Source organism: Sebastes fasciatus, chromosome 11 (assembly GCF_043250625.1).
Source record: "Sebastes fasciatus isolate fSebFas1 chromosome 11, fSebFas1.pri, whole genome shotgun sequence".
Classification (NCBI taxonomy): domain Eukaryota; kingdom Metazoa; phylum Chordata; class Actinopteri; order Perciformes; family Sebastidae; genus Sebastes; species Sebastes fasciatus.
Window position 1 is genome coordinate 14970010 of NC_133805.1, and position 25257 is coordinate 14995266.

General features: G+C 41.4%; 1 protein-coding gene across 8 annotated transcripts in view; it reads left to right on the forward strand.

Moving 5' to 3' along the window:
- ptprsb (protein tyrosine phosphatase receptor type Sb) overlaps nucleotides 1-25257 on the forward strand; it is a 72559-nt gene that overhangs the window by 31223 nt on the left and 16079 nt on the right. For 7 of the 8 annotated variants that reach the window (XM_074650970.1, XM_074650971.1, XM_074650965.1 and 4 more), the window contains exons 5-11: nucleotides 929-1117; nucleotides 9683-9793; nucleotides 15714-15983; nucleotides 17155-17534; nucleotides 18850-19051; nucleotides 21597-21733; nucleotides 21962-22106. In XM_074650970.1, coding sequence (XP_074507071.1) covers nucleotides 929-1117; nucleotides 9683-9793; nucleotides 15714-15983; nucleotides 17155-17534; nucleotides 18850-19051; nucleotides 21597-21733; nucleotides 21962-22106 — 1434 coding nt within the window. Of the gene's footprint in view, nucleotides 1-928; nucleotides 1118-9682; nucleotides 9794-15713; nucleotides 15984-17154; nucleotides 17535-18849; nucleotides 19052-21596; nucleotides 21734-21961; nucleotides 22107-24087; nucleotides 24406-24528; nucleotides 24723-24875; nucleotides 24903-25133; nucleotides 25252-25257 lie in introns of all 8 variants that reach the window. The other variant, XM_074650969.1, reaches the window with a different exon arrangement.

Genomic DNA, 25257 nt, shown 5'->3' on the forward strand with positions numbered 1-25257 from the left:
TGGTTTTTTGCAACCAGATGTGACAAGAGAGGGTGAAGCTAAGTACAACCGAAATGCTGAATAAGACATTTTCAGGTGACCAAAATGTTAATTTTAACTTTGATGAACTGAAAACACACTGTGAAAGGGTTAAAGTTGTAAGATGAAAACACAGACAACTCCCAGACCAGACAATACCGTGGTAGCAACCTGTCCATCAGAAGGTAGCCACGCCCTAAAGCCCACCCTGCTTTATGGTCTATTTGACTCTAAATGGGACCATAATTTACTAAATGAACATCATGCTGTATTTAAAAAGACTTGAAACTAGTTATTGAGACCATAAACTCATGTTTACAATGTTTACTGAGGTAATAAATCAAGTGAGAAGTAGGCTCATTTTCTCATAGACTTCTATACAATCAGACTTCTTTTTGCAACCAGAGGAGTCTCCCCCTGCTGGCTGTTAGAAAGAATGCAGGTTTAAGGCACTTCTGCATTGGCTTCACTTTTCAGATCCAGATGTTGCCACATGATCCAGACCTGTAGTCTAGACTGAATTTGAAGTTTTGAACTTTGAACTTTTGTACAGATATTCAAGGTCTCCAAATGATGCATCTGAGTGATCCCCGACTTTTCCTTTAGCACCACTATGAGGTTATCATTTTTGTTTTTTTGTGAAACAACTATTGAATAGATTGCTATGAAATCTGGTACAAACATTCATGTTCCCCTCAGGATAAAGTGTAATAATTTTGGTGATCCCTTACTTTTTTTTTTTTTTTTTTAGCAGTATCATCAGGTCAAAATTTCTTTTTTTTGTCCAATACTTTGGTTTATGACCAAATAACTGCAAACCTAATGAAATGTCTATCAGCCTCAGCTGAACTTTGTGTTTTGACTGCATGCGAAGTTTTGAATGCTGAATACTTTCTCTTCATTCTTCCAGAGGACCTGTTGCCATTTGGCTTCCCCAGTATAGACATGGGTCCCCAGCTGAAGGTGGTGGAGCGGACAAGGACGGCCACCATGCTGTGCGCTGCCAGCGGCATCCCCGACCCGGAGATCTCCTGGTTCAAAGACTTCCTGCCCATCGACCCCGTCAGCAGCCAGGGTCGAATCAAACAGCTCCGATCAGGTGAGATAGGCAAGGAGTTATTTGTCAGATTATTTCATTTGAAAATAGGTAAACAAACAAGTGCATCTAAAGCTTAGCATCGCTATCAGGTAAAATCCCTGTTGCTCTAAATTTGGTGATTATCGTGTTTTAATTATGATTGAGGGATTACATGCTCCTCTCTGAGTTTATCTGCATCCTTTGGGGGTGTAAAACCTTTTTAAAGCCAATTTCATAAAAAGGATAATTGTGCCGCCCTTAAGCCAAGAAAAAAAAATGCTCTTTTTATTAACATTTGGGAGAAAAGATTATAAAAAGATGACACTTTAAAGGCACAAATCTCTCTCCGTTGTGAATCATAAATGTAAAAAAAAAAACCATGGCAGCTTGCAATTGCAAAAAGAAGCCAATATACACTTATTACAAGTGGGTTGAAAAAGTTTACACACAATTATAAAGTAAATCCACTTTGAATTAAATGCTTAATATAATAATCAATCTACTCCTAAACAACCATAATTCTCTTTTCTCAAAATCAAGATACACAGATAGGAGTTTAACTGATGCTCCTCTTATCTTTTGACCCGCCCAGTCTGAACTTGTGTGAAATGAGTTCAATGTCTTCAGATCTGAGCGTAAGATCTCTTAAATTGCCAGAGACGGTAATGAGGAGAAGAGGGAGGGAAACGTTTTTGCAGCTACAGAGAAGAGAAAGAGTGTTCTGTGCAGACAGATCGAGGGGTGAATACAGAAGAATCGCATCTTGTGCTTAAGACCGTTTGTTCAGCTTTGTTTATGCTCCTCTGTATAGATGATACAGTGTCTCTTAGAGTAGGCAGACACGTATTTTCTCAGCCATTCTCACTCAGCCGTCCTCGGGGGGAATGAAAGCGATGGTGAGGCGAAACCATTTTGTTGTTGCTTCATCCATATTCTCTGTGCAGCGCTCCTCCGTCCTGCCAGCTCTGATATCTGCCTGCTGTCAGCCAGTATCCTTCACTGATCACTAGTGCCCTCTGTCAACCTTGTGTCTGCGTCTCTGTTCGCACAGTTTGCTATTACACTGTTGAAACTAATTTAAGTCTCACACTTTCCAATTTTTAGTTACTGTTGCTACACCTGTCAACAGTGTTAGATTTAACCACATGACTCTTTTAGGCATTTTTGAAAGAATGGGTCTCTGATTTCACACAGAAGCAGACAAAAGCTTCTCATTATAGCCAGTGAGCAACGATTTTGCTGGCTGTAACTGTAAATAGCAGGTTTTTATCAGCTATAGGTTGAGTGGAACTAAGTAGATTTACTCAAGTACAGCACTCAAGTAGGAATTTTGAGTTACTTTACTTGAGTATTTTCAATTTTTTGCTACTTTATACATTTATTTTATAACTTAAGTTATGTTACAGATATAGATTGTTAATACAAAATATAAATCACATAATTAAGTAGCCCCACCTTTACCAGCTGCAACATTAAAGTGATGAAGTCATTAATGCATCAATATTAATAATCCAGTAATATAATATATATGATTTTGGCCATTCTGCATAATGAGTACTTTTACTTTTGGTACTTTAAGTATATGTCGATGCTAATAGTTTTGTACTTTTACTGAAGTAAGAGTTTGAATGCAGGACTTTTACTTGTAACTGAGTATTTTTGTATTGCTACTTGTACTTAAAGATCTGAGTACTTCTTCCATCTGGCTGGAGCTAGCTAGCTAATTATTGCTGCATTAACTCTGTGAGTTAGTTGTAAACCCTGTCTCTGTCTGACTCAAAAATATCTAATTGCAATTATTTTTAACTGATATTGCAATTGTGATATGATTTGCGATATTAGAGGGAATGATCATTTTTACATCATTATTCTAATTTTCATTGAAAAATACATTAAAACGGTTATGGTGTGATGTTTGTTTGCGGGGATCTGTCCCAAAAAAAGAGTTTTCTTAAGTCTTTAGAATAAGATGTGTAGGCCAGTACATCTCTGCAGCACCACAATATTTAATTTAAAATGGTATTTTGACACCATTAACAAATATTGTACCTCCTGCAATTTGAAAATTGCAGTAGGCCATATTGCGATTTCGAATTAATTGTGCAGCCCTACATGAAAGGATCTCAAATATGCATTTGATGGCTACATACCGTGTGTTATACAAAGCTATATGTCCCAGGCAAAAAGTGAAATGTAAAAGACGTGGAAATAAATGTTCAGCTTTGTTTTGTATTGCAAAGTAGAGCTATTAGACCTAAATATGAAAATGTCAGATCCAACTGTTGGGATGTTGGGCTTATAGAGTTGGTTTGCAGAACATGCTAATGTTTGCAGCAGAAAAGATTAAAGAAAAGACACCAAAATCTTTATATATGGAGAATCGCTCTTACTACAGCCCCATACACACCTCGTCAACATGTGGAGAAATCTAAGCTTGTCAGGCCAGCCATGCCTAGTTACGGTTGCTATGATACTGTATGGCGATATGATGGGACAATGGAGTTTAATGAATGGTCAATCGTAGCATTTTCTGTGCCGAGTACAAGTTTCAGCTCCTACTCCATTTTTTCCAGTAACCCACTGATGTGTAAAAATGGATCCTCACCACTGTGACATACAGAATACCTAAAGTGTAATTGCTTCTGTAAAAGGCTCTGCAGAGGGTGTGGGTGGAATTTAGCCACCAGCCAGTGTTGCTGCTGCATGGATGCAGGTGAGACAATAGATTTACTCCTAAAAAAAAACTTTTAAAGCTGCAGTATGTCCAGCGGAAACCTCAGAAACATGCCACAGGGAGCAGTGTAGTGATCCATAATTAGGATAAACACTATGCAAATGTGTATCTATTCTCTGCTTATAATTTATGAGAAAGCATCGGTGGCCTTGGAGCTACAAAATAACAAAGAAACCTCTCTGTGCATCTTGAAACAATAGTTTCTCTCTTAGTAAGTGCAGTAATATCCTTGATATACAGTATCTATCATAATAAGTTTCACTCACACAGAGACATGACACTGATCCACCGGTACAGAACATGAGGCCATGTATCACATCAATGAAACCGTAGCAAGACAAATGGCACAGTGCGACTCACCGCAGGGTTTAATAGGATTTCAAATCACCAAAAGCATCGCAGAGCTGAACAACAAAATGCGCTGTATAATGAACCAAACACTGCAGCGAAATGACTTGGAGGAAATCAATTACACCTGAGCTACACACAAAATAGCACCGAGATGTGTTATGGATGAAACACTCCTTTTAAAATCTGTTTAATGGGGGCACCTTCCAAGCATCGCCTCTGATTTAGTGGACGGCTGCCAGCTCTCGTTGGACCGCAGCCAGGGATCTGTTTTGGGCCAAAATGATTGTTTTCTCTCTCTCTGTCTCTTTCCGTTTTCTCTCTCTGTTGGGTCTTGAAAATATTTTTATGGCCCATATGGGTCAGGATGAAAAACGATATTGAAAATGACTGCACTCAAAAACATCGCAAAAGACGACTCTTAGCCATTTCACGGCTCATAAGTATCCATCACCTGCGGCGTCCTCCCACTGCAGGTAACGGCCCAAACGATGGCCATCGACAGTTGTGAACACGCCTACGTGAAATCTGCACACACGCGCCATCCGGTTTCCTGAGGGTTCAAAACATACGGCACAGTATAGAGCTGAACTTTCCCTGACATCTTTATACTTCGACCAAGGCATCCATCCATGTTTCCATGCCATCTGCTGCGCCGGTTTAGATGTGCGTGAGGAGACCCATGACAAGCGATCTGTCTATCGCTGACATTTGGGACTGAGAGCTGGAGAGTTTACCTAAGCTGTTAATAGCCCTCGTAGACCTACACTAACAGATGGCATGCATTACGGACCCCAAGGTTGACTGCTAGGTAATGGATGGACCCGTCCTGGCCAATAACTGTGATCTGATCAAAGGTTGTTGTCATGGTAACGGTCACGGTATAGGTCACTTTTATCTGAAGCAAAAAGGGAAGTGATTAAAGCACAAAGACACATTTTAGTTTCTTCAAATCAGCTTTACATTACAACAGAGATATTTTGACTAACCACGGAAATAAATTTTTTTCAGGCGTCCCTCTAAATGAGTTATGACTGTTTTTTATTGAAGGCAGACTTTCATCTCAAAATGTTGCCTGCTGTGCATCATTAAACACCGCCGAGGTTATTTTTGGTCCTGTTTGTTTGACATCTGTTTTTGAGATATGCTGCTGACTAACAGACAGACAATGAAATTTGGTGGGAAATAAGGACACAGGCCAGAAAAACAAATGATTAGTTTTTAGTGAAGGTGCAGGATTTTTTTTTTTTTTTAAAGCATTTCCTAAAATGCCGAGATAAACAAATCCTTTATAGATCATGTTTCTAGACTGACATAAATGTTGTTTATGCTGTGGTTTGTTATATTTGTAGATTGTTAGATTTGTAGACAAAAAATTGCTTACCTTAGTTTTCTGTTCAGTGAAAACTAAGATAATCAGCTTTATTCTCCCACTAGGGTAAATTAGGTTTGCAGCCATAATAAGCCAAGCAGTCCACATAAAAACAATACAAGCAGAGTCTGTTTGTAAAATAAATTACGAAACAAATAAATCAGCAAAGAATCAATATCAATTTTTAGTTCGGTCTGTAGAAAATCGTGAAAAATACCCGTCACAATACAGCCTGTGGCGCCATCCTCAAATTTCAGATTTTGTCTGATAATCAGTCCAAAACTTATAAATATATTCAATTTACTGTTATACTTTATGAGACTAAAGCACCAGCAAGTATTCACATTTGAGAAGTCAGAACCAGAATATTTGTCAATTTGCTTTAAAAAAAAAAAAAAGGACTTAATGATTAATCGGTTAACCCCAAAATTGTTGAAGATTATAAATTTTCTGTGCAGCCATTAAAGAGGACTTATTGTGCTTTTTCCTTTTCCTTTAGTGTGTTATATAGTTTTTTGTGCATGTAAAAGGTCTGCAAAGTGACAAAGCCCAAAGTCTCCTGAACTGCCTGAAACACCTTGATTGAAGTCCCGCCTTTTCTTCTGTAACGTGGTGATGTCACAAAGTAACTCATTTGCATAATACCTGCCTAGCGGCTAGTTTGGCACACCCTCACACAAAGCTAGTTAGAGCGGAGCTGGAACGGAGCCTGAAGAGTTTGGTCCGGTTGACCAATCACAACAGAGAGTGAAAAGAGGTGCTGCAGCACAACCGGTCTGAGAAAAATAAAGCGTTTTTTTTTTTACATTAAAGCATGTAAACATGTTCTAGTAGAAACCCAAAATACAAGAAAATGAGCATAAGAGGTCCTCTTTAATGGACTAATTGTTTCAGGTCTAAATGGATCGCACTGTATACTCATTAGCTAACTTGCTTTAATGTTTTTGTGTTCACCTCCCAGGAAAACTTCCAAACTGTTTACTTTTGAATTGCGTTAATTAAACCGTGTTGTGGTAAAAAATAGCGCCCGTCTATCTTCATTGTCGGTAAATGTCCGATCCAAGTTAAAAAATTAACGTCTCACCTCGTGGGAGACTGGAGTGCAGGTGATCTGTTTGACCCAGATGTTCTGCAGAGCTATCAGGTTAGCCGTATCCGTTGTCATCCGATCGGCTGAGTCCCAGCCCAGCGGACATTATACACCATCCGCGATTTCACAGCAGCTCAATTTACTGAAGTCACATCTCATTCTGGGTCTGTCAGCAGCTCCCAGACTCACTAACAAACTGCTCCCCCTCTTTTTCTCTGTTATCTTTCACTTTACCTTTTTTTTTTTTCCCGCTTTTAGTCCTGCTTTTCCACACATTATATTTGTCCACTGCAAGTTGTTTACGCTGTGTGTTTATGTATAAATGTGGTGACCTTTAAACATGCATATACGCTGAACATCTGTCTTTCTCCATGTATGGTAACGACATGTTTTGCATAAAAGAAGATTTCAATCGCCCGTCTCAGATTTGTGCTGATGGTTAGCCATATGAGCTGCTTCCAGCTGTCAGATGAGTTCTTGTTTGCAGAGCTCCACCTGTCCAGCTCCATCTCTCCTCCACTCCGTCTCTCCCTCGCTTCTCCTTCTGCCTCCACCTCTTTCTTGAGAGGAAGCTCGGCTCGTAGAGCAGATAATTTATTCCTGTTTATCTCCCGACTCTGCCCCGTACCGCGGGGAAATGAGAGATGGAAAAACAGAGCGAAAGAGGAGGGCACGCGCTGTTTTCCTTTCATGTAGCTGCAGAAGACAGAAGCAAATGGATGACAGCTTCAGCTCGCAGGGCCTCAGCTCACTAAACACACTCGAGCACACAGTTGTGCCCTCGCTGTGTTTAACAAGTCAAACTTTGCCTCCTTTGAGAACTTCTGCATATACCGATCAGCTATTGTGTAAACTGTGAATCACACACAGAAGCTTTTAGTGCAACATTGTTGACGGCTATAATTACTTTACAAATTAAGATTTTACATACAAATCATATGATAATTTTATTAAAAAAAATGATGCATTATTATAGATTAAACTACAGCAATATATGAAGTATTGCATGAAAGTTAAATCTTGATCTAGTAGATAGAAGTTTGATCAAAGCATTAACATTAACATAGCAGAAAACAACTATTGTCTATGTAAAGATATAGTGGAGTAATGTTTACCCTCTGTGTGTGTTGTAATCAGAGCTTCTCTGTGCTTTGTTGACATAGCCGGGCCGGCCGCGCATGCTTTTAGTGCAGGTTCGTGCATGTGAGCGTGACGTGACCCACTGGCGGGAGCATGTCTATGTACCTCCGCTGGTGCCATGCCATTGTTCTGACAGCCCATTATTCCGAAACCCCATGACCCGCCCTACTCTACCACTACTCTCTCTGGCTTAACATGATATTTTTACCCTAACCTTAACCAACCCAGCCAACATAGGGCTGAGTTTTGCCGTTCATTTCACTGTTAGCGTTGTTAGCACCGTTAGCTAGGGGCCACCAGCTCAGCCGTCGCCATGTTGAGAGCCGTGCGGAGGCAATGAAAATGCTCTCAGTCTCGCATTTAGTACTTTTAAGAAATAAAAACAAAACTCAATGTTTACTTATCAGTTTATTTAGTGGGGTCTTTTTTGCTTTTTGCAAATCCTTCAGAAAAAGCTAGTAAGTGAATTATGGTGTGATTTTTTTTTGTCAACTTATATTAAATGTGATTATAGGGTCAGTTAACCCAAATTACAAAAACAAGCAACGGTATTTTGTCTCTTATCTTTTTTTTTTTATGTTGTGCTGAAGTTTTGAGGTTTTCATCACTTCTGCTGCTACCTTAATACAATATATATTAATAGAATTGTGAAAATGTGAATGCATAATTAATTATAATGCAGTTATATAATATATGAATAATTGTACATTCTGAAAGGGTCCATTCAGCATAATCATTAAATGTACATTGTGCTTATAACACTTCTTGTAACTCAGAAAGCAGGACTTTTACTTGTAATCGAGTATTGTGGTAATGCTTTTACTGAAGTAAAGAATCTTTCACCACTGTGTGTACAGTATGTGTGTATGTGAAAGTGCAGATTGTATTATATATCCTGTTTCTCTATATATCTCCAAAAATCTCACAAGCCAGATCCCTTTTATCAGTCTCTCATACGATCTGATACAAAACACTGCTGTGCTTTGTATCAGACTTAAACTAGCTCGGCGTGTGTGTGTGTGTGTGAGTGTGTGCATGTGTGTGTGAGTGAGTGCGTGCGTGTGTGTCTCAAGTGCATTTTGAGTTGTGTCTTTTTCCTCTCCTCCTGCAGCAGTGTAATCCATGGTTTTGTGCTTCCTCCTCAGGCTCCATGTCAAAGTCAGTTTCAGATGAGATGACTGTGACAGAGCAGACTGAAAGAGCAAAAAAAAAAAAATCACTGCTGGTAATTTCAAAAGGCCGTTAGCAAAAAAAGAAAGAAAACAAAAGTAAGAATAGCACCCTGTGAAACAAAGGAGTACCTGACGAGCGCTGTGTGTAATTATAGCACGTTTAGGGAGACACTGTTTATCACGGTGGGATCAGGGAAGGAGGAGGAAAATTGAGGAAGCAAAAGAAACAAGTTGAGGAGTTAAAGAGCATTGTCGGGTTGTTGCCGTGGGGTAAAGCTTGCCGAGACAGAAACAGGCTTTCTTCATGCTGTAGGAGAGGAATCACTAGCTTGTAAAGCTGTTGTACAACCACAGGTCCTTTAAGTGTCATCTAAGTTTACAAAAAAAAAAGTCATTTTGAGACTTGTTTTGACTCCCAAACTTTCTGGAAGGAATTTCAGATTTTTGAATGTGTTGCCGAGCACGGAAAGAAAAAAATATGTGGTTCTTCTTGAGAGCGCGGCCCATTCAGACGCCGCCTCACACATATAACAACAAAGCTGACTTTATTGGATGTTGAGGCAATAGAAGAGAGGATACCCCCGGGTCCAAATATAACAGAATCAGACCAACAGACAAACATCTCAGGATGAAAAGGAAGGCTGATGGCAGCAGAAACAGTTTCTACAAAGTCGACTGAACATCTTTATCCCTCCCTCTCTGTCTCTCTTTATCACTTCCTGTCTTGCAGGAGCGCTACAGATCGAGAACAGCGAGGAAACGGACCAAGGGAAGTACGAGTGCGTGGCCACCAACTCTCAGGGCGTGCGCTACTCCTCCCCCGCCAACCTGTATGTGCGAGGTAGGACCTGAACCCAGAAATGCACATGCACACACACACACACACACACACACACACACACACACACACACAGACAAACCCACATAAATCAACACGATTAAGGTGCTTTTGGTATAAACAAAGTCTTTTTTTCATTTCTGTGCTTTTTAAACAAGTATTACTAACCCATCCATTGTCTACAATATATGTTGACCCTGTTGTTTGGTATCACCCTTAACAAGTCCACCTTAAACCTCGGTGCGAGCCCTTACAGCGGAGTCAAATTGAACGTGAAGCTGGGAGCACACCTTGGTTTAACTGCATGGAAACATCACTGATCTGTCTACTAAAATGGCTTCTGTACAAGAGGCGGATTAAGAGGGAAACGTTGCACAAAAAGATGCACAGATTTGATTGGAGATTTGAATGAAATTGGGAGCAATCAGGATATAATTAATTCTTAAATATGTCTACATTAATGGCATCATTTTGCACCCACATGATCCCTGTTTAACTGATTCTAGCCTCTGGACTGTGGGTGCTGATGGCTGAAAGACCACGACCAATGTTGACATTTCTAGTTTTCTATGTGAAGTGGGATATCGGAGGAGTGTGTGTGTGCGACGTGCGAGTGTTGGTGAGAGTGTGTGTGATGCAGTGGAGCGAGTGGCTTTGCGCTGGCCGTTTTTATTCTCTCTGTGTTTCCCCGTTCTCTCTCTCCCCCCCTCACGTCATTGTGTTCTGCATCAACCCCCTCTCATCCCTCAGAGCTTCGAGAAGGTTGGTGTGCTCTTTCTTTTCTTTTGTTACTCCTTTGTTTCAGAAAGCTTCACTTATTGAAACAGAGAGAAACAAAAAAAAAAAAATAAATAAAAACAGTTAAAGGACACCGGAGAGTAGATTTGAAGTGAAATGTCTCCAAAAAAAAAATGAAGAGAGTTGATTTCTCTAAAGCTGCTACGATGATGAAGTGGTCTGCCTACGCAGCAGAGTGCATTGACTGCATTGTGAGGCCTTGTGTGCAGAAACCCTTGGTATTGCCTTCACTCCCCGATCAATGTTTTCTGCATGGTATGATCTTGTTGTCATGGAGACCCAAGAATTGGAAGATTAAAAAAGAGGCGATGTTTGCATGGAAGGAGCGAGAGAGAGAAAGAGAAAGGAGCACCGCTTGCATGTCTGTTGACTGACGGACTGACACAAGAGCATGGCACAGTGTGTGTTGTTCACGCCTATTGATATGCTCGGATTGTGATATTATTGAACTCGTTGTCTTGTCATGTCTGGCTACTGTCTCTTTTTTTTTCTTCTTTTGTATCATCGTGTGTAACGTTGTGTGTCTCAGCACCTCATGTCATCGCATCTGCTCCAATTCTGCACTTGTTGAGTGGAAATCTTGCACTCGCGTTTGTACATGCCCTTCTGTGTTGACGTTATATGTGCTGTGCAGGTTTGTAGGAGAAGCATCAGTTATTTGGCCGGATTCATGCCATAAACTCAAGATGGCGAGAGAACCATCACATCACCTGTGGTGGGAAGTAACTGAGAATAAGTACTGTACTTAAGTTAGTTACTTTACAATTTAAGATTTTACATGACCTTAAACAATATGATGCATTGCTATAGATTAGGCTACACAACAGTATATAAAATAGTACAAATTAGCTCCACCTTAACAGTAAAATGATACCTACATATTAATGCATCAATGATTATTAAATTATACAATAATATAACATATCACAGTATACTGTAACCAAGCGGCAACCTCCGGTGCTGTGAAATGAAGCCAGCGCTTAACTGCAGTTCCTCAAATGGCCTCTTGAGGCTGGCTCCAAAAGCGAGTCAATCCCCATCGACCCTAATGTTCAAATGCCCGACTCTACAACAGAAATAAACATGTTAACAGCCTGGTACAACATATCCCCGTTCATGACATCTGTACGGTGGTGGAATTTTTAAAGAACTCACCAGTTATATGAAGGCTTAAAGTTTGGCATAATTGAGGGCCGCTTTGCCAATTTTTGGATTAGTTGTGAGTTAGGCTGTCGGCACTGCCAAGATGGCAACGTGCTCAGATTTTATGACTCTTTACTTTTGTTCCATGTTGTGCTATGTTTTGGCATTCAGCATTAGCCTGTATCTGCTACTTATGGCCAAAGTTCAGCAAAAATGACATAGTGTTGTTTTAAGTACATTTAGCTAATAATAATAATAATAATAATGATGTACTTTTTAAAGGGGAACACCACCTAAATTAAGAATTCCCAATATGTTATTTCTTTTAAAGTTCAATGAATGTGTGTGAACATGAGCTCAAAGCCAGAAACCAGAGAAGTAAGTCTCAAACTTGTGATGTCATAAAGTCTGGTGCTGCTCCATAGACAATGAATGGGAGACTGATTTTACCCAAATTACCTTTATTCTATTGCAGTGTTGTCGGCTGTGAAACAGAAAATGTTCCCATATACTCAGATCATTCCCCTGGGTGCTCTCAATGTCACCTAGAACATCTCTCCCATTCAATGTCTATGGAGCAGCTCCACACTTTATACCCCATGACATCACAAGTTTGAGTTTTAGCCCTCTAGTTTTTGGATTTGGGAGAGAGTTGTTCATGTTAACTAATATTTTTGGACTGTTTTAGACCATAGGAATAACATGTATGAATTTTGAAAATGACCGTACTTCCCCTTTAAGTCAGTGCAGGACTTGTATTTTGTAATTGAGTATTTTTACATTGTGATATTAAAGGACCTGAATACTGCTCATCTTCAAGATTTCATGCCAACACTCAATTATCAGTATATTTACAACAATATGCCACCTCTACTATAACACAGCCTGTGCTGTATCTCTGGCTGTTGCTATCTTCCCCCAAACACTCCGATACGCCTCCATTGACTGACATTTGAAATTAATCATATCCATTCACATTTTTAGATATCGAGGGGATATTAATGATTCCCTCTTATTACAGTGGATAATGAAAGCAGTGTCCTTGAGACAGACTGGATGATGCTGCGTAAATGTCAGCCTCAGTGACGGTGCTGAACGGGTATATAGCAGTGTGCTGAGACGCAGCGGTAATCCTTATGGCTGTGCCAAGGTCTCCCCAGCCTGTAGCCTCCAGACTCCCTGCAGAGGACGGGGCTAATGATAGCCCCGCTAATAAAGATTGAAGCTCCCGGCTCTCACAAACTGTATAGAAAATGGAGGGCCCGGCTCGATTAACTTAAAGCTCGGGGCTCTGTGAGCATGTGAAGGATTATCCCTTGTTATGAGCTCACCTTTTTTTTTTTTTTTTGTGAAGTATGTCTCTGCAGTGGGTTCTTCTCAGAAATACTGCTGAGTTCATGTTTCAGATTACGAAAACGATCATCTTGAGTCTTCACCTTCATCCTGTTGTTGCTCATATTACCAAACTAATCCATATGCTTAATTAACTGTCTTTTTTTTTGTTTTGTTTTTTTGTCATATTGATGGGTATAAAATAACGGACTGAATGAAAGTGATAGTGTTGTGTCATGCTGCATTGCACCTGCTGTGTGTGTCTTGTGCATGGAGCTTTCATGGGTGCAGTCTGTGTGTCTGTCTGTCTCCAGCATGCTCAGATGAGGAGATGCCTGCCTAATCATGTCTGTTTTCTAACAGATCTACCTGTTTTTGTCTCTTTGTCTCTTTCTTGTCTTCAACTTCTGTATCCAATTCTGGGTTATCTTCCGATTATTTTTTTTTCTGCAAGTATTTCCAAATGCTTTGCACTTTATCTGTTATTCATGAAATGATAGTGACGGCAGTCACGGCAATTTTTTTTTCAATTTGTTGAAATCATGCAAAAATGTTAACTTCTATCCAATTGTCTCTAGATTCTTTGAGTAGGGGGGATGTGGCCCGTGAAGATCCCAAGTAATGACATTAAGGAGTGGAGGTTATGCAGCAAATTTTCCCATATTTTTTATTTTTTTTTTATTTCTTACATATATATATATTAGAATTACTGCAGGATTTCCAAGTCATCTAAAAAAAAAAAAAAAAAAAACTCCCATTGTTTTGCTACTGTAACTTTTTATTTTAATATATTTTTATTTCTAGCCTTTTTGCATACTTTTAGAATATTATTTTGCTTCTCACGTTCATGTTTTAGTATGAGCTTCCTAGCGTAGTTTTTCGACAATGTTTCTGCTCTCTGTCTGCCTCCCCTTTCATTCTCTCCTCTCATGCAGAGATGTTTGTCCGTTACTCTCTCTGTCTCTTTCTGTTTCCTGTGTTGTGACCCTGGGGTATCCTCTTCCTCTTCTTCTGTTCCCTTCAACGTCTGATCTCGACTAGTCTTTTTCTCTTACTTTTGAAGCACCTATACTTTCTGAATGGGCCTGACTCTGGTATATAGCCGTGTTTTTAAATAGATCCATGTGTTTTCTTCTTCCTCGCTCCTCTTTTCTTCCCACTTTTTCCCTCCTTCCCCTAAAACCCTCTTCTAATCCTCTCTTTATCTCCACTTCCCTGTCTTCTCCCCTCCTTTCCCTCCCCCCCGCCCCTTTTTTTCTCCTCTTCTTCTTCTTCTTCTGCATTCTGTCTGCACCCTGATGTGTAGGAGCGACAGACTCATGTACATAAGTTTATTAACTTATAAACATGCACATACTACCTCACATATCTCTCTCTCTTTTTGCTCGCACTCGTTCTATCCCGTTCTGCCTCTTTCATGCTGTCTTGGTGTTTTTTTACTTAATGTGTCCAATGATCACTCTGTAATCGCCACAACACCCTTATTATTAGAACCCACTCCTGTCCACATTTCCAATTCATTTGACAACACACTGTATCAGTTATGAATCCTATGTATTGTACAGTATCTTGTTGTACAATGTGGCTGTCCTTTGCTACATTGCCTGTCATTGTCTGGAAGAGAAGCAGAGCTGCCTCTATCTATCTTTCTGTCTCTCTCTCTCTCTCTCTTAACTTCTTCTGTCCCTCTATCTGTCTCTCCAGTGTGTCTGCTCTCGTCTCGCTTCTCTCTGTCTCCCTCTCAGTCTTCAGTTCTTCGTTCTCTTCTTTGTGTTTCTCCACCATTTTATCCCTCTTGAGTCGCCCAGGCATGCGAGTGACCTATGAGTTCAGTCTCTCGACGCATCTCTCCCTAACATATAGTCAGCCAAGCTCCGACAGATGCGGTATTGGATATAACTTGCCACTTTACTTGTTCTTCTTATGGGGACACAAATAGCTGGCAGGGCCTATTGATCGGCCCCCATGATGCATACACTCTCTAAAAAAGAAGCCCATCTAATGCAGAAGCACCTCGAGGCACAGAAATCTCAATGAAGTAAAGTTTCTCACTGACGTTTCTGGTAAAGTTTTAGTCATTGCTTGAAGGGGGGAAATGTAATAATAATAATATATAATCCAAAACTTGAATCAGAAAGTCTTTTTCTGTTTAAATGAATGATAAACAATAAGATTTTTTAAAGAAGAGAAACTGACTATAGGTGTCATGTCCTGGTTGAAATGATACTCAAGAGTTTGTCACTATATGATTTTGAGTAAGCAGCTCACTGAATGGTTGAGCTCAACACAAGATTTGTGTCTTTCTGTTGGAATCATCAGTACCATAAAGTAATTGGGACTAAACTTGAAATATCCCTTTGTAATTTTCTGTAAAAACCCTGAAGTTCATTCTCCCCCTTCCTGTTACCTCTCCTCTTTCCTCTCTCTTTCTTTTTATCTTTCTTGCCCTCACTTTTCTCTCTCAATCTCCAACTTGCTTTCTGCCTCTCCCTCTTTTTCTCTCTGATTCTCTCTCCCCACTCCCCTCTCCTTCTTTTTCTCCGCCTTTCTTCTCCTCACTCCCTTCCCCACTTTTCTCGTCCCCCACCTTACCCCTAAACCCCCACCCCCACCCCCTTCCTTTCTACCCCCGACTCTCCTCCTTTCCCAGTGCGCCGTGTGCCCCCCCGTTTCTCCATCCTCCCCTCCAACCACGAGATCATGCCGGGAGGGAGCATCAACATCACCTGCGTGGCCGTGGGTTCGCCCATGCCCTACGTCAAGTGGATGCTGGGCAGCGAGGACCTGACCCCAGAGGACGAGATGCCGATCGGGCGGAACGTGCTGGAGCTCAACGGTGTCCGGGAGTCCGCCAACTACACCTGTGTGGCAATGAGCAGTCTGGGTATCATTGAGGCCACTGCACAGGTCTTAGTAAAGAGTAAGAGACGCTCGAATGGCAAAATTAATCATCTGGAAAAGTGCCTCAGTTGTTGCTTTATTGAAGGAAGATCCAGCTTGATTAGGTTTCCTCTGTATTTCAAAATGTGTGCGTGTCAGGAGAATTGGATACTCTAAATATCCAGGATGGTAATGTTGCATCTGACTTCTGTCAAGCTCATTTGCTCCGTACTTTAACAAAGAATTCTACATATTAAATATGATTAAGGCGCACTCATTATTGTGAGTGATACATAGCAGCGTGGGAGACCATTTAATATGCCCTCTTTGAACAAAACCAATTCAATTAGATTAGATTCAACTTTATTGTCATTGCACACAGAGAGAGCTAGTACAACGAAATGCAGTCTAGCATTTTAATAATATTGCAAACAGTAGTGTAAAGTGCATATACAGTATATAAAGTACAGAATAGCAGTGTTGTAGTCAAGACCACCTAAACAGATACTAAGTCATGACCAAGATCAGAGTGTTTCGAGAACGAGACAACACCAAGACTTTGAGGGGTTGAGACCAAGTCAAGACCAAGACTAAGGAAGGGCAAGTCCCACACTGTATGACTCACTTACACTTATGATAAAATGTGGAACATGCAAACCACTGAGGCACTCCTCAAATTGATCTGAAAGATCCACATTCCCATAAAAACAACCACAGAAAACAAATGAAGATTGTTCTTCATTCACCTCTTTTATTGCCATATATATGTGTGTATAAGTATACCATGAGAAATGTCTTGATAAAATAATCAAAAGGCATTGCAGAGGTGAATTTTATGTGTGGGAATTTTCCTTTGTATTCTATTAGCAAGAATGATGTTAGCAAATAAATCCGACAATGCACTGGCAATTTAGCGATATCCACGCAGTTGTGGACTTGACCGGTCCTGAAATAAAATCCAGGGACAAGACCGAGTAAAAATGTGGTTGATTGTGAGACGAGACCCAGACCTTCAAGAGTGGTCTTGAGTACTACAACACTGCAGAATAGTAGGATTAGGTGTCACTGTGATATGTTCAAATAAACAAAACAATGTTCAGAACGTACACTATGACTGAATGTAACAGTAACAGAATGGACAGAAACCAATAAATAAAAAGTACAAAGTAAGTCATATGATTCTCTTCCCCTCCCCTCTCTCTAATCCCCAGCTTTGCCAAAGCCTCCCGGCACACCCATCGTCACAGAGACCACCGCCACCAGTGTGACCATCACCTGGGACTCGGGCAACCCAGACCCCGTCTCCTACTATATCATTCAGTACAGAGCCAAAGGGCCGGAGAGCAAGTACGAGACGGTGGACAGCATCACCACCACCCGCTACAGCATCGGTGGACTGTACCCCAACACGGAGTATGAGATCAGGGTGTCGGCCTTCAACAGCATCGGCCAGGGGCCGCCCTCTACGCGCGTGGAGGCCCGCACAGGAGAGCAGGCCCCGGCCAGCCCTCCTCGAAACGTCCAGGCCCACATCATATCTCAGAACACGGTGATGGTCCGCTGGGAGGAGCCGGAGGAACCCAACGGACAGGTGGGACTGACAGGTTCTCTTTTTGATTTGTTATCTGGAGTAGAAAACATACATTTTGCCTTTTATTTTCTTCTTGTCAAAAAGCAAAACGTTCTGAATATGGTGGTAAATGTCTACAGCAAAATCACTGGTGCTCAACAAAAGAATCCTGTCTGTTCTGTATAACAAAAAGCAGAGTCCATTCAGTTTGACAGCTCCCAGACTTTGCATCCAGAGTTTCAGATTTTGTCCCATTAATTAAATCTAAAACATATAAAAACTCTGGCATCTCTCATCTTTCAGTGCACTTACCCATCCAGTTCCCTTTTTTTACATTTTTACTCATAATTTAACTTGTGTGCTATTATTTTTTTTTTAAATTTTGTATTTATATATTTATTCATGTCCTTCTTCTTGTGTTTTCTGTTTTACCGCTGCACAGTCGATCACCTTCTGGGGACATATAAAGTGACTGATTGATTAAAAGTAGCATTCTAGTCTTTTAAAAATTGAATGACATTTACGTTCACTTCTACAGACTGACAACAATTCAAAATTGCACAAAGGCCCACATGAGGTTAAAACAATAAAGCCTTCATAAAATCCACCATTGGGAGCTTTTTTCCATCGTGCAGGTTCATGTCCTTAGTAGGGATTGTGTGTCTTGCCAGAGATTTCCCTCCTGTAACTCCCTCGCTACTTTCCCGTCCCTCTAAAGAAAGAAAAGGTAATTGGACTGTCCGCTCTAAGTTAAGAGCACTCCCTCTTGGGGCCGATTTCCTTTTCTAGCCTACCTAACTGTATAGTAGGTTCATAAAAGTGCAAGTCTGAATAGAGGATGGGGATTATAGATATTAAAGAGTAATAGCGGGAGAGGTGGGAGAGGTGGAGGTGGAGGTGGAGGGCGATGGCGTGGCAGCAGGATTACATATACTCTGAACTGCCCATAAACAAATCCCACAGGAGGGTCAGGGGAGGTATAGTGATTATATCTTCAGTGTGAGGGCTTGTGTTGGAGCTGGTGAGAGTGAGATTTGTTTATCAGGGTCAACTGCACAACAGCTGCAGATGTGAGGACGTCACCTTGTGACAATGACCTCTGATAAACACCGAACCAACAAATCCACAGGACCATCTGCACCAAAGTAGGACATAACTCAAAGGTGACGACCTCAGCTGTGATAAACTCTAGTTGTGTATGAAAGATGGTATTATGGATTACCATGGGTGGAAGATCACGTAATGCGGCCCAGTCACTGATGACCTTAAAATCCAGTCCCAATCCAGAAACTCCATCTAGCGGCCTTTCTTTCTCTCTGCTCCTCTGTTGTTGTAGGTGAAAGGCTATCGCGTGTACTACACCATGGACCCGTCCCGGCCCATGAATGAGTGGCAGATCCATAACGTCCAGGACAGCGTGATCACCACCATTCAGAACCTGGTGACGTCGGAGACCTACACCATCCAAGTCCTGGCCTTCACCTCTGTAGGGGACGGACCCTTCTCAGACCCCGTCCATGTTAAAGTCATGCCTGGAGGTCAGTGTGTGTGTGTGTGTGTGTGTGTGTTTGCAAAACATAATGAGATGAGAGAGAGGAGGAATGCACACCAGTGTTGGAGAGGTGCTGACCATGGTGAAAATACAAGTGTAAAGGAAAATATCGTAGCCACGATGCATAAAAATGATTTAATAATTTAATAACGTTTCGTCAGTCTTCTTCAGGGACAAAACCAGCTCCACAGGCATTAACTAGGGGATAAGACAGAGGTGTGCTCAATCATGGGGAGGAGTGTCCTCGATCGCATTTACATATTGTTGGAGGAGCATGATTCCATGATTCATTAGGCATTTAAAAACCACATTAGAAAAAACTGTTTGAATCAAAAACTTACATCAAAAAAGTCTACATATTAATATCAGAAAAAAAAAACTAGGGCTGTCATTCGATTTTAATCGTGATTAATCGTAAATTAATCACACATTTTTTATCTGTTCAAAATGTACCTTAAAGGGAGATTTGCCAGGTATTTCATATTCTTATCAACATGGGAGTGGGCAAATATGCTGCTTTATGCAAATGTATTTATATATTCATTATTGGAAATCAATTAACAACACAAAACAATGACAGATATTGTCCAGAAACCCTCCCAGGTACTGCATTTAGCATAAAAAATATGCTCAAATCACAACATGGCAAACTGCAGCCCAACAGGCAACAACAGCTGTCAGTGTGTCAGTGTGCTGACTTGACTATGACTTGCCCCAAACTGCATGTGATTATCATAAAGTGGGCATGTCTGTAAAGGGGAGACTTGTGGGTACCCATAGAACCCATTTACATTCACATATCTAGAGGTCAGAGGTCAAGGGACCCCTTTGAAAATGGCCATGACAGTTTTTCCTCACCAAAAGTTTGGAGCGTTATTTAGCCTTCTTGGCGAGAAGCTGTATGACATGGTACCAATGCATTCGTTAGGTTTTCTAGTTTCATACGATACCAGTATCTTCACTCTCGCTTTAAAACTGCTGATTGATTTAATGCATTAAAAAAAATAGTGGCGTTAAAACTAATTTGTATTATAGCATTAACTTTGACAGTCCTAGAAAAAAAATATAAGGCCATACAAGGTCAGATCATTTAGGCCATTAGGGAGAAGGGTATTTAAGTAAAAAGCCTCTCTTTTCAACAAAAACCTATCAAAATAAAAACATTATCATTGGTAGATGTTTGTGCATGCTGGTGCATGGATAACAGCTAAGTAATGGTCTTCATTTATTCATGTGCAGGAGAGAAGTGGTTATTTTTCAGAGCATAAATGACTCATTATTTGTGCGTGTGCATGTATACAAATTTAAGTAGCTTATTGGAGTGTCTTATGTAAAGTTTGTGAGGCAATCCACTGTGAAATGCAACGGAAATAAGCTTGACCTGTCAGGAAATATGACTTCTTCAAAAGGAATAAATTCCACCTGCTGGGACAGAACTGTGGAGACTTATGAAAAGGAAACAGGGATTAGCAGCCAAAAATGTCCCTCGTACCTCGATGCTGCCCGTGTCACTGTGACAGCTGCTGCAAGTCGCAGGTTTTTATGTGATGGGAGGGACAAAGAGATGATTACTCTGATGGTATTACTGGTTTAAACTGAGCTCCTGCTACGCCATCAGATGTCTCTAAAAAAGTCTGCCATTTTCCAGCTCACAAAAGGAATGAGATTATATAAAAACTGGATAAAAAATACAAGAGGTTTTGGAGATTTAATGGGTGTACATTTTGACACTGAGAATTAATACATGATTTTTTTATTCCACTATGACTTCAAATCACCTGAAAAATTAGGTCAGGTTAAAAAGGATTGATTTCCAATCTCGGTAATTTATCCGTGACATTAAGTATTTATGACTTAATAAGCAGTAATTACAGCTAAAGTTAGGAAAAACAAAACTCTGCTCCCACACAGTCGTGTTTGATCACATTTGATTGACGGTGGCATTTCCCTGGCAACATAATTACCATTCATATTTTAATAGTATTGACATTAATACACTTAATAGCCTATGCCACTTTTATAAACACAATTACAAAGTGCTTTACAATAAAAACAAAACAAGACAGATAAAAGCTACAAAAGTCACTAAAATAATGAGGACACTAGGCAGGTTATGAATAATACTACCAGCATAATAGAAATAAAATAAATATTTAGAAAAAGATTAAATGTATTAAATTAAAAAAGGAAAAATAAAAACACAGGGTATAACAGATATAAAATTGACACAATAAAAAGGGATGGTCAATTAGAAAATTAGAAAAAGGCCTTTGAGTTAAAGTGAGTTTTTAAGAAGTGATTTAAAAGATGTGTTATTGCTAAATTATTGCAGAGTGCATGGAAATATTTTGCGTATGTGAGATATCCAGTATCGTTCCAACTGTTCCAACCTGTTCATGTTGATTCCCATCACTAAAAAGCTGTTGAAGAAAAGAGGTTTTCAGGACCTTAGACTGTAGAGGAATACTATAAATATATATATATTTAGATAAAGGAAATACTGACTGACTGTTATGTCTTGTCCCCTTCAGTTCCAGGCCAACCGGGGAAGTTTAAAGTCGGTAAGGTGGCAGACACCAGCATTGAGCTGACCTGGGAACCTGCTTACACAAAGGAGGGCATTGTCAACTATGAGCTGCTCTACAAACCTGTCAAGTTTGGCAGCTTGGTAAGACCTCTTACTCTCCTCTTATGAACCTGTCTGCTGGGCGGACTTCTTTAACAAGACAGAAGGATGAGAGGACAGATAAAAGAAGGAAGTTTGAAAGATTTAACCCCGGCGTCCGGCGCCCACTGTGACTTCTGGTGACAGTCTCGTCTCTTTAATGATTTCTTTGTCGCTCCCCTCATCCCACCTCTCGTCCTGTCCTCTGCTCCTCTTTCTTCTCTCTCGCAGGAGAAGCTGACCTTCGGGCCGAGGAATTCGTACACGGTGGAGGGTCTGAAAGCGAACACGGAGTACTCCTTCTCCCTGGCCGCCATCTCGAGCAAAGGCATCGGAGCGTTCACAAACGAGCTGGTGCAGAGGACGTCGCAAGCCAGTACGTACATACTGTACCTGCAGGCACTCGCGGATGCCCCGAATTGAAATTGTATCATGTTTCAGTGTTGTACACAAATCTAATGCAAATACTTCTACACACATACACGCACAGGTCAGAGTACACTGTCCTCAGCTCCCGGGAACCGTCTTCACATCTCTCCATCTATCTCATTCATCAGCCCATCTGTCCAACCCCACCTCCCATCCATCCATCTACGTTTGACTGTGCCTTTCTTCCTCCGCTCAGCCTCTCGCTTTCTTACACAACCAAAACATCATGACAGATGGAGACGAAGCACCGATTAATGTTTCACTCTTCCTTTTCTTCGCCTTCCTTTCACTTTTTTCCACTCTATCAGTGTCTAATGTCTTTGAAAGGGGCGAAACTGCCTGCCACTTATTGGCTAGCAGCCAGTGGTGAGGAGCATTAAAGGATGTTGCTTGGCCTGCTGTGTTGACAGGTAAGTGCTGGCCAGTCTGTATTTTATCCACGATAAACTTGGATTCTCTCCCTTGTCTCCTTTTCTCTATTTTTTGTTTCTGCACAATCGCTGATATCCGATATACAGTCAGAGTCAAATAATTTGCTCTGACATATCGAGTCAATACATATCTGCCCGTAAGAAGAAAAGGCAGAGATAATGGAGAAAACGGTGCAAGGAAAAGAATCCATTAAGTAGTCGTGGTCGAAAAAAAAGCAAGTCCTGCAGTTCATGGGCGCCGTATGCTGTATCGCTTCATCGGTAAGTTTTTGTCAAGTATTCAACAATCACTCAACAAAGATTCAACACTGTATTCACAATCAGTACAAAATGTGCTAAACACTTTCAGCTGGTTTTATTTCACTCTTTACCTCAAAAAAGAAAGAGAGACCAGGAAAAGGGGGGTTTCAGGAAAGGGAAGGTGCCAGATAAGCAGACTATTTCATGCAGCAGAATTCATTTCCCAGGGAGGTTATGTGCGCTTTGTTATCGCCAAGCTTTGGTGCACATCTAGATTGTCCCCCGAGGCCAACAGAACAGTGGCTGTACGGCTGAGTGGATAGATACTTGAACCTGTCAGCTATGACTATTATACTCCCACACATACACACATGCTATACACTCCCGGGCTCGCACACAGGCCCAGACGCCTCGGCCATGTTCGCCGTCATGTGTGCGCTCTTTAAGGAACATTATATAGGGGTGAGTGCAGTTCAGGGATCTGTGGTGATGAAGGTGTGTGATTCCTGGCTTTTCTGTACTTTGTTTGTTACAGTATATATGCCAGCCTGCTTCTGATTCAATCCTTGTCTGCAATTCATCATTCTAGCCTGACTTTCAATATCCGTCTGAGTGCCTTTCGCTCCCGGGCTCCTTGTTCTTTTTTACTCTCTTTTTTTTCTTTTCAACCTGCCTCCTAAATCCTTTGTGAGATCTGTTTTAGTTTGTTTTTTTCTTCCCGTTGTGAAGACCTTCCCCTAGTCAGCAGTGGAAAGTCTCAGACCACTCTATTATCCCAAGGACTCAGGGATTATGCCACCGTGGGGGCTGTTGTTGTGAAATGTGTATATTTGTCTGTGCTCGTGTGCACTGAGCCGTGCATCCCCGCTTTAGAAAGAAAGATCTGTTTTTCATTCATAAAAGTGGATCCTTTTATGCCACTAGCAACGGCTAAAGGATAAGATATAATCACTGGGTATCGGTTGCACATTCTCCTTGGGTATAATTAAGTTGTCCACTCAGGGTCGATACTCTTGTCTCTTGGTTTATTTCATTAGGCCCTAAGTCTAACATTATGCTTTTACATTATGTGGTTGCTCTCCTTTTGTGCCTCACTCATGTTTGCCCTGGCGTTATCTCTTTCAGTTCACTTTACCGTCATCTCTTATTGTTTCCTTTTTTTATCCTTATCTCCTATCCTTTTGCGTGTATTTTCCCCCTCTCTTTTGCTTGTTCAACCCCAATCTCTTGGGTCTCTCCTAAACCTTGTCCAATCAGAGCCCTCAGCTGCACCCGAGGGTGTGTCCTGCGAGAGGGCCAGCTCCACCTCGCTGAGAGTAAGTTGGAGGCCGCCTCCAATGGAGGGTCAGAATGGCGAGTTGGCAGGTTATGAGCTGAGATACCAGAGAGTTTCTGGGGCAGGAGGCGGAGGTCAGGGCCGGGAGGTGAAGGTGCTTCCTATCCCGGCCTCGCCGGGGAAGACAGTGTTAGAGGGGCTGGAGAAATGGAGCTGGTACAACATCACCATGGCAGCCTTCACCACGGAGGGGACCGGACCCAGCAGCCCGGCTGTGATTTGCAGAACTGATGAGGACGGTAAGCGTGGACGCCGTAGATCAGACCTAAACAGTATTGATTGTTTAGTTGATTATTTACTGGCTAGACTGTTGCTCACTTAATTAATTCTGAATTTGTGTGTGTGTCTATGCGTGTGCTTAGTTCCTGGCGCGGCCCCTCGTCAGGTGGACTTCCAGCCGCTCAACTCCTCAGCACTGCGGGTCACTTGGCGGCCGGTGTTGCCACGGTTACGGCAAGGCCAGGTCCGTGGCTACCAGGTGCATTTCAGCCGTGCCGAGAGCGGTGAATCACGAAACCTTCCCCGGATCAAAGACCTCTTGCTGGACGAGTCTCAGGTGACGTCACAACTGAACATTTAAACAATGACAAGAATGTTCATGTATTTTTATCATTAAACATCCTCCCTCTCTCGCCTTTTTGTCCTTTGACTCACTCCTTCTCTCATCTGTCTCGGCCGCCTGCGGGGTGTGTCTCATCTGTGGGATAAGATGGAGGAGGGTGACTCAACTCAATATGTGAGTGCAGACTAGCCATCCCAAGCACAATGCATCCAATTCATTACACGGACACAGCTATGAAGTCCTCATTATTGACCACCAGAGATTTGTTTAGTCTCTGATACTTTTTGATCATTTCTTACTGAAGCATAACTGTAAAGAAAGGGAAGAGGAATCTGTGTATTGTCTCGTACCAAAAGGAATGAGTTCGCAGTATTTGATGGTGCTGTTGTGCCTTTTCCCCCACAGGAGCTGATTTTAGGAGGTCTGAAAGCAGAGACTTTGTACTCCATCTCGGTGGCAGCGTACACCACCAAGGGGGATGGAGCGCACAGCAAAGCCAAGCTGGTGCAGACCCTGGGGGTTGGTAAGC